The sequence below is a fragment of the Humulus lupulus genome, chromosome X (genome assembly GCF_963169125.1).
Source record: "Humulus lupulus chromosome X, drHumLupu1.1, whole genome shotgun sequence".
NCBI classification, from domain to species: domain Eukaryota; kingdom Viridiplantae; phylum Streptophyta; class Magnoliopsida; order Rosales; family Cannabaceae; genus Humulus; species Humulus lupulus.
The window spans coordinates 47,894,005-47,913,399 of record NC_084802.1 but is presented as its reverse complement, the minus strand read 5'-3'; the positions used below and the strand labels follow the sequence as shown (position 1 = coordinate 47,913,399).

Sequence of the window (19,395 nt, the reverse complement as noted above, 5' to 3'; positions counted from 1 at the left end):
TTTGTAAAGAGAATTGCTGAAGGACACCACTGGTACCTAACACCACAAGTATGTGACATACTGTTATTGGTGCAATCCAATATCGGGTCTCACTTATTTAAATTTAATAAATATTATGTGGTATCGCTAATCAATCGTAAAGTGACAACTCATGTGTTATTAAACTCCTTAAGGTGCCAAATATCAATAATAATTTGTAAAAGCAAGAGCGAATGGTCTCCTTCTAGGCGCCACATAAAATTTCCGCCGAAAAAAGAGAGGGTAACTTAGCGAGGGTCCCACACCACATGCATCCAAAACTGCGAGTGCTCATTTGACCACATTGGCGTAGAAGCATAAGCTTACGCCACCCGGCGTATGTTAGCCTTATCCAAATAGGACCCTCTTCGTCTTCGCCAGCTGCTGCAATCTCTCTCTTTCTTCAACCAGTCTTTACAAGAGGAAAGTTCATAGAAATTGGCCAATTGAACTCCGCTTGTTTTCGCTTCTTTATTAACAAATTTCTCGCCCAGAAATTCTTATTTTTTCTGGGATTTTTGTTTTTTGTTTTCTCTAGTAGTACAAACGAGAAATTACTAGGGATTTTACTTCTTGATTTATTATTTCAGGTTTGTAAATCTACATTTTCTTTTTATTCATTTCTGTCTGGTTATTTTGTTGTCATAAACTCCACAATTTTATGATTAGCTCGTTTAATCTTTAAAATTTGGATGATTTATAGTAATACTTGCTCCTTAAAAAAAATTAGTTAATTTTAATTCTAGGTTTTCAATTTGGTTCTACAGTATAGAAATTTATGTTGAGTAATAGGGTTTAGTTACTTACAGACTCATTTTGTTTGTATTTGGACTTTTTTTAATCAAATAATTATTATCATTTAAAGTTGTTTACTTTTTAAGATTTAGGTAGGAAGTTTTAAATTGGGTTTCTCATTTTTAGTTATTTAATCTAATTAAGCAGTGAAATTGTTATGATCAAAATGTAATTTTTATTTTTTTTGTTTTCTGGGAGGGGTTTAGAAGACAGAGTGCATTCTTGCATTACTACATTTTTGTTCTGATGATATAAGTTGCTTACATAAACTAAGAGTTTGATATCTTAATTCAACAGGTTTTCTCTTATCAGATACCCCAAATAAAGTTTGGGTTCAAAGTGTGATTAGAAAAAAAAAAATAGCGGCTTCTGCACCTGGATCTCATGATGGTTCATGCGGGTTCCATTCGTTTGCCTCGCGACTGGGGGGTCCAAAATAGTCTCATTCACCCTGGCCATGGATGTTGTAACCATCATACTGTATGTCATAAAATTCGTGTTATGCTGATTATTGTTGTGAGTTGTGACTCTGTTTTTTCGGGTGAACTAAGGCTAACTTGTAGTCTTCTTATCTTTTTTTTTTGAACTTTTCCCAGCAGTATGTGGCGGGGAAGAGTCGAGTGCATTGTATTGGTGTCAATCTTTCTTCACATACTTTGGTATGCCATTTATGTATACAGAATCATGTGCATTTTTTGTTGTATGTTCATGCTGTTTCGGCGGATATATATGATTATACTTGGTCAATTTTCTGCTGAATTTTCCTTAAATATGTTATCATAAATATATTCATTTAACATTTTATGCAGTCAGATTACAATCAAGGTATATTTTAACGATTATGTGATTCAACATTTATGCTTTTCTTAACGTAACATATATGTTAATTGTTGTATTCTTTGGTGGTGTTGGCAAAAGTTGAGAGATGTTATTAGAATCTGAAACCAAGGATTTTTTTTGGTTGTCAGCGACAGGATGCTTGGAGTCTTCATCTCTTGGGCAGCATTCGTGGTCCAATAGGTCCGATCTCTTCCAGATGTAAAGTTTTATTCTGCAGATCTGTCTTAGTTCCAAGTGGAGGAAATGAGGTTCCTATTATGAAATCTGCTGCTGCAGTATTGACAAGGTATTTTTTCGTATGGCAGCTTTATGGAAGGGGTTCTTACAGAGTGTTTGGGGAATGAGTCCATATGCAAGAATTTATTTCTTTTTAAACTATGATTTTTCTTTCTATTTTATTTTTCCTTGTTCTATTGTTAGGGCAGGAGAATATTACAGTCTTTCTACGTTAGTGCAATATATATATATATATATATAAGTGTATATTTTCCCTATTCATTGTTTAACATGATTCTATCTCTCTTAGTGTAAATCTTAAGAAACTTTTGTATTAACATTCATGTAGATCATATGTTGCTGTACGAGGAAGCCCTCTTGTACTTCAGTTGATTCCAGCAGTTGGTATCATCGCCTTTGCTGCTTGGGGTCTTGGGCCACTCATGCGCCTGGGAAGGGTTTTATTTTTTAATGTATGGACTTTATTTTCCTCTTTCCATATCGCAGTTTTGAAAGTTGACAAATGTATTTAATTTCTTGGTTTACTGACAAAGCCTATTTTATGCAGAGAACTGATAGTAGTTGGAAGAAGAGTAGTTCACATTATGTGATGACATCTTATATCCAGCCCTTGTTGCTATGGACTGGAGCAACACTTATCTGCAGGTTTTAACCTGCTGCTGCAAAAAAAATTGGAGTTAAATTTCCCTTGCAACAATTTTCCAGTCATTGTATTGCTATTAACTACATATATGATGTGTTTCAGAGCGTTGGATCCAGTAGTCTTATCTTCAGAAGCCAGCCAGGCTGTGAAGCAACGACTTTTAAATTTTGTACGCTCATTGTCAACTGTGCTAGCATTTGCTTATTGTCTGTCAAGGTAGGGTGTAGTTGCTACACTTCTCAGAGCAAGTCACTACAACTTTGTGGAAATTCAAATTATGTTCAAAGCACCTTTACTGTGCTGCTTAGTTTTTTTGCCAATAGTATTTTGTTCTAGTTTTCTGGTATGAATTTTTCACCACATTTTTTCTCGCAGAGGGGGGCAGGGTGTAAAACTGCACAGTATACTATCATTATTTTTGTTTTTTTTTGTTAGGCGTTTAGAATTCCAATATATGCGATTGGTCGAATCTTATTGATTATTCATTCAGTATAGTGCATCTTGTGTTGGGGTTAACTTTTGTTCTCTTCGCAGCTTGATTCAACAAGCACAAAAGCTCTTTGTGGAAACACATGACTCAAGTGCTGCAAGAAACGTAATTTTTATTTTAATAACTTCTTTTTTCCCCATTATTTCAATTTACTTTGAATAATACAATGTTAGTTTTGTCCACTGTTTACAATTTTGGTGTTTTTTTAAAAAAAAAAATCATCATCATAATTATTATTATTTTTACCTTCTTGGTTCTATATTTCCATAGGGAATTTTGACCATATATGCATTCTAATAGGGCATATTATAAAATTGCCAACCTTAAGTTTATAGGCAAAATATGCCTTCGCTATAATTTTGGACAAAGTTGCTCCTCCCATTCAAACACCCTCACACTCTCTCTCAAACCGTCCATCTCTCTCTAAACATCCATTGTTTCTCAACTGTCCTCACAAATTTGAATCAAATCCAATCCATCCTAACGATGTCGCCACCTCTCATCACCATTGAAACACTATTGAAGCACCTATGGAAGCACTTATGATTTTTTTTATTAATTTTTATTTAATGTTTTAATGATTGAATATCTAATTCAAAACTTAAACCTAAGAAAATATTCACTTGAGACACCAATGTATGGATTTTGAGCACTTTTGTACAATATTTTTTTGGTTTTGTTTGCGTTTCTTTTCAAATTTTAAAATCAGTAGAACTTTGAACAAAATGATATTCCTGCAATGTTCCCATGAAAACTTGATTTTTGAGGTTAAGACGATGCACCTGCGAGGCTACAACGATAGTCTCATGAAAACTTTTTTTGTGTCCAAAGACGATGCTCCCATAGAAACTTGATTTCTAAGGTAAAAAATGAAGCTCTGGCTATGCTGCCCTGGCTATGCTCCCATGAAAAGTTGATTTTTGAACAAAACGATGCCCATGTGATGCTAAAGTGATGGTCCCACGAAAACTTGATTTTAACATTGTTTTTTTTGCCTAAAAAATAAAGTTTTCATGAGGCCATCGTAATAGCATTGTTTTTGACCTCAAAAATCAAGTTTTTAACAAACACGAGCATTGTAGGCGCATCGTTTTGACCACAAAAATCAAGTTTCTATGAGAGCATCTCAAGAGCATTGTTTTGTTCAAAATTCTACAATTTTTAAATCTAACAAAAAAAAGTGAACAAAACAAAAAATTATTGTATAAAAACATTCGAAATCCATAAAATAGTGTCTTAAGTGAATACTTTCTTGGTTTAAGTATTGAATTGGATTTTCATTTTTTTTAAAGAAAACCATGGGTGCTTCAAGGGGGATGGGAGACGACGGCGTCGTTAGGATGGATCGAATTTGTGAGGGTGGCTGAGAAACAATGGATGTTTAGAGAGAGGGATGGATTGTTTGAGAGAGAGAGAGGAGGGTGTTTTGAACGGGACTTTGTCCAAAATTGTAAGGAATGCATATTTTACCTATAATCTTTAAGGTTGCCATATTTTATAAATATGAGGTTGGCCTTTTTTATAAATATGCCCTATTAGATTGCATTTATGCTCAAATTTCCCTTTCCATATGAGCTAATCGAATTTTTTTAAAGTGCATATTGGAATGTGTTGCATCCACAATGGCACCCTTTCAGTAGCTGTTAACCTTTTTGACGAAGCATTAGAAAATCAGAAGATGATAGGTGTCCTAGTGTGCTTCTTGAAGCCTGACATACTTTAGTGTGTGCTTTTTTTAAAGTTCTAATTAACCATTACAACTTGTTCTATTTCTCACTTCTGTTTCTTCCTTTTTGTAGATGGGGTTTGATTTTGCTGGGAAAACTGTTTATACTGCAGTATGGGTTGCTGCAGTGTCGTTATTTATGGAGTTGCTGGGGTTCTCTACCCAGAAGTGGCTAACTGCTGGGGGTCTTGGTACAGTGTTGCTGACGCTTGCTGGCCGCGAGGTACAATTCTTCTTCCTCCCTTCAATTTTCAATTTTCCTGCATTGACATTTGTAGTTTATTTATTTTTTATTAATTGCAGGGGTTTTCTACCAAGTATATACTGCATTATTTATTCATTTTTTATTTTCCTAATTCAGATATTTACAAACTTCCTTTCAAGTGTAATGATCCACGTGACAAGGCCATTTGTTGTGAATGAGTGGATTCAAAGTAAGATTGAAGGCTATGAAGTTTCTGGTACTGTTGAGGTTTGTATTTATTCTTCTTTATTCAGAAACCTAGAAATCTGAATATTAGTGATAAAAACTAAAAAAAAATGATTATGTATGTACATGTCTATATATGAATTTTCTTTATTTTCTTAATTATGTTCACTCAACACTAGTTAGATTGATCAAGTTTGTTCTCAAACAACTGAAATGATTTTCTTACTTGGCCTTTTTCTCTTTGGTATATGTGTTGTAATATTCAAGCATGTGGGTTGGTGGTCACCTACTATTGTAAGAGGTGATGACCGTGAAGCAGTTCATATTCCAAATCACAAGTTCACTGTAAATGTTGTAAGGAATCTCAGCCAGAAGACTCATTGGCGCATCAAGACTTACCTAGCCATCAGTCACTTAGATGTCAATAAAATTAATGTGAGAAGAAAATTCAGTTAACCTGCTTGTCAAATTGGCGTTTCAACAACTTGCACATGTTTCATCTTATATGAACTTGGGTCATTTCTTTTATGTGCGCAGAATATTGTGGCTGATATGCGCAAGGTTTTAGCCAAAAATCCACAAGTAGAGCAACAAAAGTTGCACAGGAGAGTTTTTTTGGAAGATATCAATTCAGAAAATCAGGCTCTTAAGGTACATTTATATACCTTTAGGTTTAATTTGTTATCATTTATAAAAAAGTCCTGAAAAGTTAGAAAAAAATGTATGAACTGCTTTTGTCATAATCTTCTTATGTGTAATATCTTTTATTTAACAATGTTTTGCAGATTTTGATATCTTGCTTTGTTAAAACCTCACATTTTGAAGAGTATTTATGTGTCAAGGTAATGATTACAGTATATGCTTTGTCAGAAATGGAATTTTTTTTGTGTAGTGATAGTAACTGAGAAATTAATTTCTGAAATGAAACAGGAAGCGATACTCTTGGATCTACTTAGAGTTATCAGCCATCATAGGGCCAGGCTTGCCACACCTATACGTACAGTTCAGAAAATAAACGGCGAGCCTGACTTGGAAAATGTACCATTTTCAGACAGCATTTTTACTCGCTCCAGGGGAACTTCCAACCGTCCATATTTGCTCATCGAACCATTATATAAAGTAAATGGTGATGATAAAACTAAGGCCTCAAGTCGTTCAGCACGTACCAATGAAGATAAGGAAGCTCAGGCTGAGGCAGCCTCAACCTCCGACTCCAAAACAGATGCCAAGGTAGCAGTAGTGAAGGATACAGTTGCAGTCGATTCCAAAAAGACATCTCCACTAGAGGAAACATTGAAGAATCTTCCAACTACTTCATCTGAACCTGGCAGTGGAAAATCTGACTTACCTTTGACTGGTATACAACCAAAGCAAAATGGTGAGAGACCTAATGCATCTTCATCAATTACCACGCCTCCCTTGGAAGAGAATATTGTTCTTGGTGTTGCTCTGGAGGGCTCAAAGCGAACACTTCCCATTGAGGAAGACATGATCATGTCTCCTGCCGAATCGAAAGAATTCGCTGCCCACGGTAGCAACAGTTCACCACCTGCTAGCAAAGATACAAAAGATAGTGGCATTCCTAGAGCTGCACAATAACTTGCAGAAACAAAGAAGCGATAGTGTATAGTTCATTGCTGAAGTAAGTATCCACTCCCTAATGATGTCATTACCCGAGTGAGAAATGAATGCAGCTGTGTTTTTAAAGCTGCCATTACATTGTCTTTGGTTGTAAATAATCATTCAATTAGATTAATGAAGAATTAGTGAACCTTCCTTGGAAAGGTTCTTATTATTTGTGTAACTTTTGGGGGAGAGTTGAAAAAATTAGCATAACACCCTTTACAATGGCACTTTAAATGTGGAATGCAATTGAGCTGTCAAGATTGATTGACCAAGTTTAGAAAGAATGGTGTGGTTAGGGGGTTGGCTTGGCTTGGCTTGTGAGCTTTGAAATGTCAACTTTCAGAAATTTAACAAATTAGCCTCTTTTTTTTTTTTGTTGCGCTGTACAATCCACCTAGTGACAGTAGTAAACATTTCTCGCTAGGATCATTCTGCAAAGCCCTCGAAAAAAGTGTAAAAAAAATCTTGCATGAACTTGGAATTCATCGCATCATTCCACAAAAAAAAGAAGAAAGAGTTTAGTTAGACCACATAGTTTGTCCTCGCTACTCGCTACTTAACATTGGCTTGTCAATTGTTCATAAAACGATTCTTTCTTGTGCACTCACGATTTCATTGTTCTATATAGGGTTCGTGCACTCACGATTTCATTGTTCTATATAGGCTCATGCAACCGCGTAAGGATGATTCTTTTGAACCCGTTTGGTTTAGATTATTAATTGAGCCCTTTTGGTTTAGATTACTAATTGAGGAAATTATGAAATGTACTACATAAGAACAACTCCAATGCTGAAATGTACTGCATAAGAACTACTTTAATGCTAGTGTACGCCCTGAAAATCAGCACATACATTTTGAGGCAGTTCGGGTACAACTAGCAAGCAAAACGATATAATTAATGTTCCATGTGTCCACCTTTTGTCCAAGGAATTTTAGCACGATTCCCTAGACAAATAACGCGAGATGATGAGTTCGTGGCAACATATTGCGTGGAACCACTTGTGGAATGCAACATCCATAGGCACGAGCTGGTAGTACTCTAGCTCGTGGTACACCAGAGGTCTGACGTACCCCAGGATCTTTATAACGTTGATTACGCAACGTAAACGTGCGTGAACAGACATCACGTGTTTGTTCTATCTCGAATCCCCGGATACACAATATAAATGTACGTGATCAGATGTCATACGCCTAAATTAGACTATACGGCCCATGATCCGTTTTACCTAATGATTAGACCACACTGTAATATAAAATGTAAATATTAATCACTGATGTAACAGATATGATGTGAGGGATCAAATGATCACGGGATGACCCCAACACCTGCCCAGGGATCATTCTCCTATAAATACCAAGACCCTGGGTAGTATTGAGGGTTGGTTTTTCTCTGCAAGGCAAGATGCTGTAAAATTATAGAGAGAAATATAGCAATAACACAGACTCGTGGACTATGAGGATTTTAACCTCCGAACCACGTAAAAGGGAGTGATCACCTTCTTTGCATTTGTCTTCCCACATCATTTTCTTAGTACGGTTTATCATTAAACACTAATCTATCCTAGTTATTCATATAATTCGATGTTAGCGAAAAACCGTATCAACAGCTAGGAACCTCAAAAGTTGCGGAACTTCTCCACATCACTATATTTTATTCTCTCTTCCACATTATACTTGGACAACCTTTTTAAAAATACTACTCTAGTAGTGGTTGCCCACCATGGTCCACATCAATTTTTAATATTTTTTTCTACCATATATATTTCCTGTTGACTGTGTTTTTAGCCAACGACGTGAGAACGTCAATAACGACGAGCCTTCAAGATAATGTAAATGACAACAGACAGTTTAATCAATGAAAGTAAATAACACGAGATTTTATAGTGGTTCAGCCCCGATCAGTCGGTAATAGCCTAATCCACTTAGAGATTTTATTACTTTATTCACACTCAAGATCAGATGAACCAGTGTCAACTGAGTTTCTTAAGTGTAAATATTCAAGAATACAAAAAAGGGTTCTCTCAAGAAAAACACACTTTCTCTCTCTAGAACTCAGACTAATTCTCAATTTCCCAAAAGTCCTTTTACGATCCCATCAACCCTCTATTTATAGGCTTGGGATCCTCCACTGATATCCCCTTCAAATAGGGATATTTTATTATTCATATTATATTTAAATTACAAGAAATATTTAAAATACAACAGACTCCTCAATTTGGGTGAGGAATGAGAGATTCCCGCGGTGCCCAGACCGATTCTTACTGAAGTCGTTTATGGGAATTTGACGTAGTCTAATCTGTTTTGTTGATGAATATCGTCTTCTGGTCGGACATATGCATGTTGGGCACCTGCATATGGACCATACCCCCTACTATCCTCGGACCAAAATCCTACCACAACTTCACTTGGTTCTCCTCGGACCAAGGTCCGAGCCACATGCATTGGCTCTCCTCGGACATGGTCCGAGCCAACCTCTTTGAGCATTCCTCGGACTAGGGTCCGAGCCATATTTTTTGGCTCCTCGGACTAGGGTCCGATCGGACCCGTTGTTACCTTCTCCTCGGACTAGGGTCCGAGGCAATCACCCTTGCCTCTCCTCGGACTAAGGTCCGAGGCAATCTTTTGGGACCTCTCCTCGGACTAGGGTCCGAGGCCATTTCCTTGGCTCACTCATGGAGGCTTTCCTTGGACATGGTCCGAGGCACGCATGGGACCTCCCCTCGGACTTGGTCCGAGCCAACCACCTAGGAAGCCCTCCTCGGACATGGTCCGAGCCAAGCATTTAGGAGGCTCTCCTTGGACATGGTCCGAGCCAATCGCCTAGGAGGCTCCCCTCGGACATGGTCCGTTCAGACCTTTTGTGGCCTCTCCTTGGCCAAGGTCTAAGTCCATCTCTTGGCATGCATGGGTTCCTCGTGTGTATTTGGCTTGACTATGACATTTCTCAAGCAGTCCAAATTCTTCACTGATACATTGGGCTACTGCTAAGCCAGATCACCCAACTAATCCATGCCACGTGTCAATTTTACTGCCACATCATCCTTTTCAAATTTTGGGATAACATTTCCATAATAGTATTTTATTAATTTATATATAAAGAGTACAGTTGTATCTGACCTGGATGGACCACAGGGTCCTCCAATGCAACCAGGCTGGGAGCCGTTGCTCAAAGTTGAGCAATGGGTAGAGATAGGGCTGACAATTCGTGTAAATGTGTTAGATTTATGTCGACACGAATATGACACAACACGATTAAAGTAAATACAAATACGACATGATTATTAAATATGTCAAAAACACGAACACGACACGATCATTAAACAGGTCAACACGACAAGAACACGACAAGATAACACGATTATGTCACGATTAATTTGTCATGACACAATTAATCATAACTCAATGAAAAAATCATAAAACCTATGATAATTATTCGTGTTATCATGTTGACACGATTATGACACGATATGATTATTAAATCTGTCACCCAAACCCATTTATTATTCGTGTCGTGTCATCATGTCGTGACCTAAATTACCACCCTTAGGTAGAGCACCTACTCTTGGAGTTGCTCTAAATAAATATACAAAATTATTTTTAGTCTTTCAGTTTTTTTCCTTAATTATATTTTTACGCAAGACTTATTTTATTTTTACTGTTTTTAATTTAAAAAATTACTTTAATAAAGTTTAGACATTGTTTATTCCCCACAATTTTTGGTGTGTCTTTTGATTGCTTTGTCTTGAGAAACACCACGATAACACGCCTAAAAATTTCTATAGATTTTGTTGTAATGGTTAACACACGATCTAGTTCAGCTTCCCCTTGTCCATTCGTAAGTCCAGTAGTCAAAATCATCAAAGTTATAAAATCTCCATTATGGAAGAGGAAAGTAAAAGTTGAGCCTACAGAAAAGGGGAGCACAATGGGTAAGAAGAGTGGCTATTTTAGAGAAAAAGAACAATGAAAGAACGAGCAAGAAGAGAGTTGTGTGGTTAGTGATGATACGTCTACCAAGAGAGCAAAGAGATTAAGGCTCTTCATCAAATTGTGCTGTAGATTGGACATGTTTCTTGTTACTGGTTGATGTGAGACTTGTTTCCAATCATGGTCTGATTGCATTGGATTCCATTCCACCTTCATGGGGCCCTAGTTCTTTTCGTTTTGATAATGTATGGTTAGAGCAAAGGTTCTTTAAAACGGACTTTAAAATCTGGTGGAGAAATGCCTTGGGTAATGGATGGCCGAGTTTCAGGTTTATGGACAAATTGAATCAAGTTAAAGAAAGAGTTAAGGAGTGGGACCAGAAGATGTTTAGGAGTAAATAGTTGTTGAAACTATCTTTACATAGAAGATTAATCTCTCTTGATAGATTGGAGGAGAATGGGAGTTGGAGTATACAACTACAATAAGAAAGTAGTGTTAAAAAGGAGTGGCAGCAAATTGTGTTTGAAGATGAAAGTGGAATTTGGTTGAAGTCAAAGTGTAAATGGGCTAAGAAGGGGATGCTAATTTGAGAATGTTTCATAGTTGTTTGTTAAGTGTCTAGAAAGCGAAGAACTTCGCTTTTAGAATTAAGAGAGATGATGGTTCTAGATAAGAAGGAAGCATAGTGTCTGAGATTATCTCTTTTTGTTTCCAACTTGTACTAGTTGAAAGAAACAACATTGGTTGGAATAGAAAGAATTGAATGGAAGAGTACTCCACATCACTTGGCTTTACAATTAGAAAGGCCTTTTTGAAGAAGATGAAAACAAGCACTTTTTGATTATGATGGTGATAAAGCTCTAGGTCTAGATGGCTTTACTATGGTTATCTATCAATCGAATTGGGAGGAGATAAAAAGATTTAATGGAGGTTTTTAGGAGGTTTGCTAAGGATGATGCTATTCATGGCAACACAATTGAGACTTGTATCCATCTCATCCCCAAGAAACTTAACAGTTGTAAGGTGAAAGACTACAAGCCAATAAGCTTAATTACATGCTTGTACAAGATCATTTCTAAAGTACTTTCTGTTAGATTAAGAGTACTTCCTAACACAATTTTAAGGGTCTTTTGTGGAAGATAAGTAGATTTTAGATAGTGTTGGTGGTTGTAGAAGAGTATAAGAGTACCTAAAAGATGAATTGATTTTCAAAATTGACTTTGAAAAGATATGATTATGTGAAGTGGGACTTTCTTGATTTTGCACTGGATAAAAAAAGGGTTTGGGAGGGGTCTTTTTTCGGTATTGTATTTTATTTTCGTCAATGGAAGACCTATAGGATAGTTTTATGGCACTAGAAGAATAAGACAAGGAAACCCATTTTCCTTTTTTTTTTACTATTATGGTGGATGTTCACGGGCGAATGGTAGACAAAGCTAGCAACTCTTCTTGTTTCAAAGGTTTTTTGGTGGTAAAAGATAAGATCACGGGCAACCATCTTCAATTTCCAGATGACCAGATGACACTGTATTCTGTGAATAATGATAGTTCAATTCGCATTTTGCTTGATATCTTATAGGTGTTTTGAGTTGTCTCTAAAACGAAAGTAAATATGCACAAAAGTTGGTGGCTAGGGCTAAATTTAGATGATAGTTTAACGGTAGCTAGTGCTTTGGACATTGGGTGTAAAGAGGTATCTATAAATTAATTGGAGGTGTAGATATAACTTCCCTTTACCAAACAATCTCACCAAGTTTTCAACTCACACCACTTCTAAATTTATAATTGACCAAATATGCAATAATTTCATATTACAATAGTTTTTTCTTACAGTACAACCATCAAAAGGTTAGTTATACTCCTGGGTTTCACATGCAGAAAACAAACTCAACCTCGTTTTTTCTTTGAATTCACTAAGATGGACACATGCAGTCAGGAGCAGGATATGTATAAATGGATTGCTTCTCTTTTCTTAACCTGATCTGCCCTTGTCTACTTTTATGCCCATTTAGTACAGCCTGTTGAAACTCTGACCAGTTCATGCTTTTATTCAAGAAAAGTTGGCTTAGCAATCCCATGTTGGGTCTTATAGTCTTCAAGTTCAGAAGAGCTCGATGTCCCACCTGATAATAGTGATACATAGGCAAATTCATCCGAGTCATAATATTATAATGTTGTTACGTAATATTTTCTGGTATTCATAGGCTGGATTCTAATTGTCAGTTCCATGTTCCTCTAAATATCTTATTTCATATGAATGATTTCAGATTGAAGTTGATCACAATATCCTTACCAGAGCATTGTGCATATTTCCTGGAGAAGCAGATATGAAGATATCACTGTGCATGCTCACATAGTAATCAACTGCAGCTAACAATGAAGCTTTGCCTTCAACCCTCTCTCGCTCCTCAAAGGAGGAAAGACCCTTCTTATCTTCCATTAGTGGAAACAATTTCCGCAAAGCTGATATCCGTGCTTCTCCACCATAAACCTAAAAATATTGAATAGAAAAAGAAACTTATTCTTATATTTCTAAAAACCTTCACAATTTTTTTCTTCTTCTTTTGACCTAACTGCTCTATGATTTTAAAAGGAACCACTTTGCTGGAAGGCTTTATTTAATGACATAGGAAAACCTTGTGGGAAGCCAGATAGAGGCGAGTAATATTGCTGAACCCCAGAGCTGCTAATAGCAGTCCTATCTCTTCCGGGGTTAATGGACAACGGCCCTGATTTCTCAACTCATTATCTGTGAACTGAGAATTTAGGACCCTTCCTTGCCAAAGCACCTGCCGATATTTTGCAAGAGCCAATTTCTCAGCTTTACCACCACCAAAATCACAAGCAGAATGAGCAGCCATATCCTGCATGAGTAAGAGCAGGTGAAGGGATATTAGAAAAATTCTAATTAGAACCACCTTCTCTCATTTCAATGTAAAATTCTTTAGTAAAAAAATGTTAGGGAGGACAATCTTTCCAAAAGTAAATACGGAAGTCTGGTGACTTAAAATTCCACTTGGTACAAGTCATAAGAATCCAAATATAAGGTAAAACTTTAAACCTCATTGTTCTTAAAAGCATAAGATGATCATACTTTATCAAAGCGAAGATGCAATACAACATACTTCCCAGCTCCCTGTGTTTTGACCTCATTATTTCCTTCTTGCATGTGCTCAGTCCCTAAAACTTGATTTTTGCTAGGAGGGAAACGTAGCCTATGAACAAGGGTTTCTCCCAATTCCTTAATATGAGGAACAAAGTCCAAAGCTTGAAAGTTCACTTTACAACGAAGACGCTGGATGTTTAAAGGCAAATTGTTGAAAGTCAAACGATGCGAGAATGGGGCAATAGCAGCAACCCCATAACTGTATAAATGAAAGACTGAATTAGTGAATCATTTCTGAACATGTGACTACTACCTAAACAGTATGCAGACTATATTTTTTTATTTTTTTTAAACGAGTATGTGCCTGTGTCTGTGCTGCATACTCTGTGAAAGAATATATTCACTTTTGAGTTTTTGAACTTCATACTAGTTAAAACATACAAGATCTGTCACACTGAAACTTGATAAAATAGGCCAGAAGGCATAAGCTGTAATATAGTTCTTTTTCTGTTCTTCACTTCATTAAAATGTCATCTCAGCCTCCACTTAAACGATTTCAAAATGCAACAATATTTCTATGGTTATACTATACATGTTTATAAAACACGCAGATCTCCAAGAAAATGAATATAGAGATGAAAACCTTTACATGAGCAATTCGGGTGAGACAAGATAGCACGGCTCGGACCCAACTTGTTTAGTTGACACAAATTGCACACAAACGTATATAAACAAGGACTTAAAAGTCAGACGTAGGCAAGTAATAAGACATTTGCTGACCTCTGCAATACAGGCAAGACATTTTCCAGGTACCAGTCAGCCGAAGCATGAACAGGTGCTGTCTTGATTCTAGTCGCTCGAATGCCTGTAGCATAATACTCTCTTGTGCTCCAAGAAAGTTCACCAGGTAGCTCTTTAACTATGGAAATTTCATCACGAAGGACTGATATAAAGTGATCCACATCAAAAATTTCTGCAAATGAACTGCACTAGCAGTAGAAATCTTCGGATAAGTGGCTCTAACTAGGACAGGAAAAATAATGCGTTACAAATGTTGCAGGAAAATGTTATTCAGCTCAGCGAAATACCTTGAGTCTTGCCATACAGGATTTACATCAAGGTGTGGGATGACTAGTGTTGCATTTAAGATTTTCGCAACAGCAACTGCATCACAAATCTTTTTTTTTTTGTCAAAGCAACATAAAATATATTAGATCATCTACTTTTAATCAGCTATACTTCAATGACAAAGGAAGATAAAAATCAACCAAATGGGTGCTCATGCTTCATCATTTTTTTTATCTTTGAAATTGCTACACAAAAACAAAGACCCTCAAATTTTCATTTGTTGTATATTACTACCTCATTACTCATTAGTAATATTACCTACCCCCATCTTTTGCTGGTTCAAGCCTCCATCAAGGAATACCTGGATATACCCCTGAGATTTTTTCGATGACACTGCAAAAGATTCACGAATTTGGAAGGTAACACTAAGAAATGCTCTTCATCACATACAGGAACGTATAAGAAAAAAAGAAAGTGTATAACAAAAAGCACCATGTTTAAAACTCACAAGGTACATCTTTAGGTTCTTCAACATCAAGACAAGGTCTCCAACCTTGGTGAGCCAAAGGGGACCAGAGGCTTCTCTGTTGCTGAAGAGACTAAATCAACATATATCAATCAAACTTAATCACATTCAGCAGCAAACCCACTTAAAATAAATAAATCGTACTCACAATTGGGAGATGTAGAGCGGCTTTCAAGAGATGGAAATGCATGGGTTTTGGAGCGTTCCATTCCTGCCATTTGACTAGTTTGTTACTATACTGTTGAAAACAATAAAATGTGGAAAGTAGAGAGTAAGAATCTTACGGAGAAGATGGAAGGGAAAGCTCGGCCGAGAGGGGCGAAGAGATTGGGGGAGAAAGCAGGCAAAAGCAGCAGCAAAGCCGCGGCCAAAGCGGCTCTGTGGGAGTGGTTAGGCCAATACTCGTGAAAGTGATGAACCTTCATTCATCAAACTTTAGCTTTCTCCGATCGAATCGATCAAACTTCAAACCCCTCTTCTATTAAACTTACTCCTCTACATTTATGTTATGTTATGTCAGTTCCGTATTTTCTCTTTCTATTTCTCAACGACCACATTGTAGCTCGTCGTTTGATCATGTAAAAAGTTCACATCTTCACAAATCACAATATAAAGATTTAAAACTGTTTTCATAATAATAAATAAATAAATCTAAATCTTTTATAAAAAAAAAAATACAAATAAAACTAAGCTTTGAATTTTCTATTTTAGTTAAATACTCTAAATTTAGTTTTTATTTTATTTTATTATATTAATAAATTATTTCCCTACTCTATTTATATAATATTGAAAATATATTTATATTTAAAACATATATTATGATTTTTGTTTTAATTAGTTTTTCTTTTGAGTTTTTTTTTTTTTTAAAATTGAACTGTAGTTAATTTTGTGCACAAATAGGATGTTTCTCATCGAATCATTGACCTTGTCTTGCCCCCTTCTTTAAACATGACACATTGTACAAATAACCAATTATGACACATCAATGCCGAAATTGTCATATCACTGTTTGGTTTGTAAAAATGCATAGAACTTAATAGAAGTACTTCTTTTGAGTATAGTTTGAATAAATTGGCAGAATTTATATTAAGCCAAAAAAAAATTAAGAGGCACCATTTGGTAGTGATAATAGTTTAGGAGATGAAAAAAATCATATTTGTTCTTTTTTTTTTGTAAAGTTATATTAAAATGTTGCATTAAGTTATACTATGTTTAGTAAACACTACTCGTATTATATAAATTGATATTTTCAAGTTTTACTAAGTTTGGTTCCCAAAACCAACATGTTTGAGTCGACTCATAGCTAAGGTTGGGGTTAGGACATAGACATCAAGGTCGAAGTTAAAGTCATGGTCGAGACTAGGGTTGAATCATAATAAAGAAGAAGTTGGGTTTATGGATGAGCTATGTCAATGTTAGGGTCAAAGTCAGAGCCCAAGTTGGGTTAGGTAAAGGGAAAAGCATAAGGTAAGAGAAAGAAAAAGGGTGGAAGAGAAAGTGATGACGTGTGTCTATACTATAGTTTGATACCCTAGAATTAAATGTGTTTTAGTGTTTAAGAGTTTATTTTGATTAATTTAGTCTTATTTTGTAGTTTGGAGAGTCATTGGAGTATAGCAAGAGTAAAAAAAGCTTGAATTTTTTTGGATTTTATTGAACTGAACTTGTTGTCGCAATTCAGCATCTAAGCATCAGGACGCTAAGTGTCATTGTAAAATTCTCCAATTTTAATAGTATTGTTTCTCCAGCGTGTGGGAAAGGAGTTTCTCCCCTCTTGTGGCGGAGCTGACAGCAATTAACGAGGGTTTTCGGCTTGGTTTGGAGATGGGTTTCAGGGACTTTTTTGTGGAATCTGATTGTCTTCCGACAGTCAATCTGGTGAATCGGCCTGAGGTTGATTGCAATGATATGGAGGGGCTGATTAGAAGTTGTAAATTGGGGATTTATGCTATTGAGTGTAAAGGGGCTGGTTTTGCTTATAGGAATGCAAATAGGCTGGCTCATTTTTTAGCAAAGTTCACCTTGGTGTATGGTGATATTGCGGGTTGGAACGGGGGTTTTCCCTCTGCTGCTTGTTCTGCTCTTGTGGCAGACTTGCCTGTTCTGTTGTAAGGTTTCTTGGTTGGTTTTCTCTGTTTTCTGTTGAGGTTTAATGAAAGTCTTTGATTTCAAAAAAAATAAAAATAGTATTGTTTATTATTAAAAAGAAAAAATATATTACTTTATTACTCTTTTAGTAAATATTGAGGAGTTAATAATAATAATAAAATATTTATCTTAAAATATGTTTAAAATATTATGATGAGGTAGTTAAACTGAATTGATATTTTAATTTTCGATGGAAAACTCTAGAATGTTGTAGTGAAATTGAAAAAAAAAAGGACTAAAGTGAAGGAATTTATATATCTTGGGGTCAAGTAGAACTTTGAAAATAAATAAATAAAACTCATTATTATTAATAAAAATCAAAAGTTATATAGTTAAAAATTCAAGGGTGTTGTATTGTGTGCAGTAAAAAGTCAAGGGTGTTGTTGGGGGATTTTACATTTTTGTTTCTTTTTAATAATAAACAACACTATTAAAATTGGGGAATTTTACTGTCATAGTTTCACCTTTCATGCAGTGAAATGCCCATATAACAACTTGACTCTTCTAAGACAATGTCAACTTTGTGAACAACAAAGTAACAATGAGTACATTTTTTACGTGTCGTGTGTCTCATGTACACTTTTGTCCCTTGAACAACTCCTATGGAGTCATGATCACAAGCATTTATGAGTGCATCCCTGCATTAAGGCTCTCCAGCAAATATACTCATAATATTCATAAGTTCCCACTATGGTAAGGCAAATCCCACTACCGATGCTCACCATGAGGTTCACAAGCCAAGTAGGATGGGTGGCCAAGTACCAACGCCAAGTTGACGTGTCGATGCATCTCACCATGCCCCATTTGATATTGTTCGATAGCTCCCCTTATTGCACCAAAGAAGTTCTCTAGTCTATGGTTCAATCCTTACAGCACCATGCTTCCACGAATGTTGGAAGGCCCTTGAGACTGTTTGCTTGATTAAAGCATACTTCAGACCCCTGTTCTTCTTTAGCATGGGTTAATCATCCTATGCGTGCATACTACTCATTCCCACGAATGGTCACTAGCACCATCTCGTGTTGAGACTTATAGAATTCGCATGCTACAACATCTTTAGAGGTATAGGCCATATCTCATGCAGACAACATATGAACAAGCTAAGGGAAATGTACCACTGAACCTCAGGCAGGTAATTTTTGACTCATCATCATGTTGACTTGAGAATATCCACGAGTCAGTCCTACTCATGGAGGAATACAAGTCACCTTATAATTCTTATATACTCGCCCTACTACCCCACCATGGCCAGTACTAGCTCATTTAGCACTTATGTGCCAGGGGTGGTGGAAAGCTAATACCAGGCTATCTCCCTAAAGAGCATTTTGAGCTTTTAGCCTTCTGATAGGAGAATATATGTGTTGACACGATTTTTCATCAACAAATCATTCTTAGAGTAGTTTATTGGGATTCATGTTTAAGGATATGAAAATAGAAGAATGAATAAAAGAATTGAAGTGGTTCGACTCAAAAAAGTGGACCTACGTCCACTGACATCTTTTTATTGCTTATTATTTGTGGCAATGCTACTTTTCAACAAAGTATAGATACACGGAAAGTGTCATCCCTTTACAACATAACGACCTCCATTTATAGACTATGGAACCAAATTTGAATATACTATCATTGTAAGATATTTCTAATCATATTCTAACTATAATTAATTTAAATTCAAAAATAGATATCTGAATAAATATATTTTAATTTCCTAATTTGGTAGAATCAACTAATTAACTTTGAATAATTGATTTATTAACCACTAATATATTTGAGAATTAATATTAAATTAATTCCCTTCAAAATTGTCTTTTTTTT

General features: G+C 36.0%; 2 protein-coding genes across 5 annotated transcripts; one reads left to right on the top strand and one right to left on the bottom strand.

Moving 5' to 3' along the window:
- The first annotated feature begins 343 nt into the window (after positions 1-343).
- LOC133805045 (mechanosensitive ion channel protein 2, chloroplastic-like) lies at positions 344-6,983 on the top strand. 3 transcript variants are annotated; one of them, XM_062243152.1, is made up of 14 exons: positions 344-608; positions 1,111-1,293; positions 1,413-1,472; positions 1,782-1,939; positions 2,219-2,342; positions 2,438-2,535; positions 2,636-2,749; positions 3,068-3,128; positions 4,823-4,972; positions 5,111-5,221; positions 5,447-5,614; positions 5,717-5,830; positions 5,965-6,021; positions 6,110-6,983. In XM_062243152.1, exons 2-14 carry the CDS (start codon positions 1,198-1,200, stop codon positions 6,776-6,778), a joined length of 1,980 nt encoding a protein of 659 aa, XP_062099136.1. In that variant the 5' UTR covers positions 344-608; positions 1,111-1,197; the 3' UTR covers positions 6,779-6,983. The 3 variants fall into 3 exon arrangements, with proteins under 3 accessions (XP_062099136.1, XP_062099137.1, XP_062099135.1); XM_062243151.1 differs by having other exon boundaries at positions 345-608; positions 1,410-1,472; XM_062243153.1 differs by lacking the exon at positions 1,413-1,472.
- A 5,500-nt stretch (positions 6,984-12,483) lies between these two features.
- On the bottom strand, positions 12,484-15,966 carry LOC133803550 (O-fucosyltransferase 31-like). 2 transcript variants are annotated; one of them, XM_062241635.1, is made up of 10 exons: positions 15,717-15,966; positions 15,581-15,643; positions 15,415-15,505; positions 15,229-15,299; positions 14,927-15,015; positions 14,619-14,822; positions 13,827-14,097; positions 13,369-13,596; positions 13,026-13,223; positions 12,484-12,855 (listed from the first exon to the last, which is right to left on the bottom strand). In XM_062241635.1, exons 1-10 carry the CDS (start codon positions 15,855-15,857, stop codon positions 12,646-12,648), a joined length of 1,566 nt encoding a protein of 521 aa, XP_062097619.1. In that variant the 5' UTR covers positions 15,858-15,966; the 3' UTR covers positions 12,484-12,645. The 2 variants fall into 2 exon arrangements, with proteins under 2 accessions (XP_062097619.1, XP_062097620.1); XM_062241636.1 differs by having other exon boundaries at positions 15,415-15,496.
- Between the last annotated feature and the right edge of the window lie 3,429 nt (positions 15,967-19,395).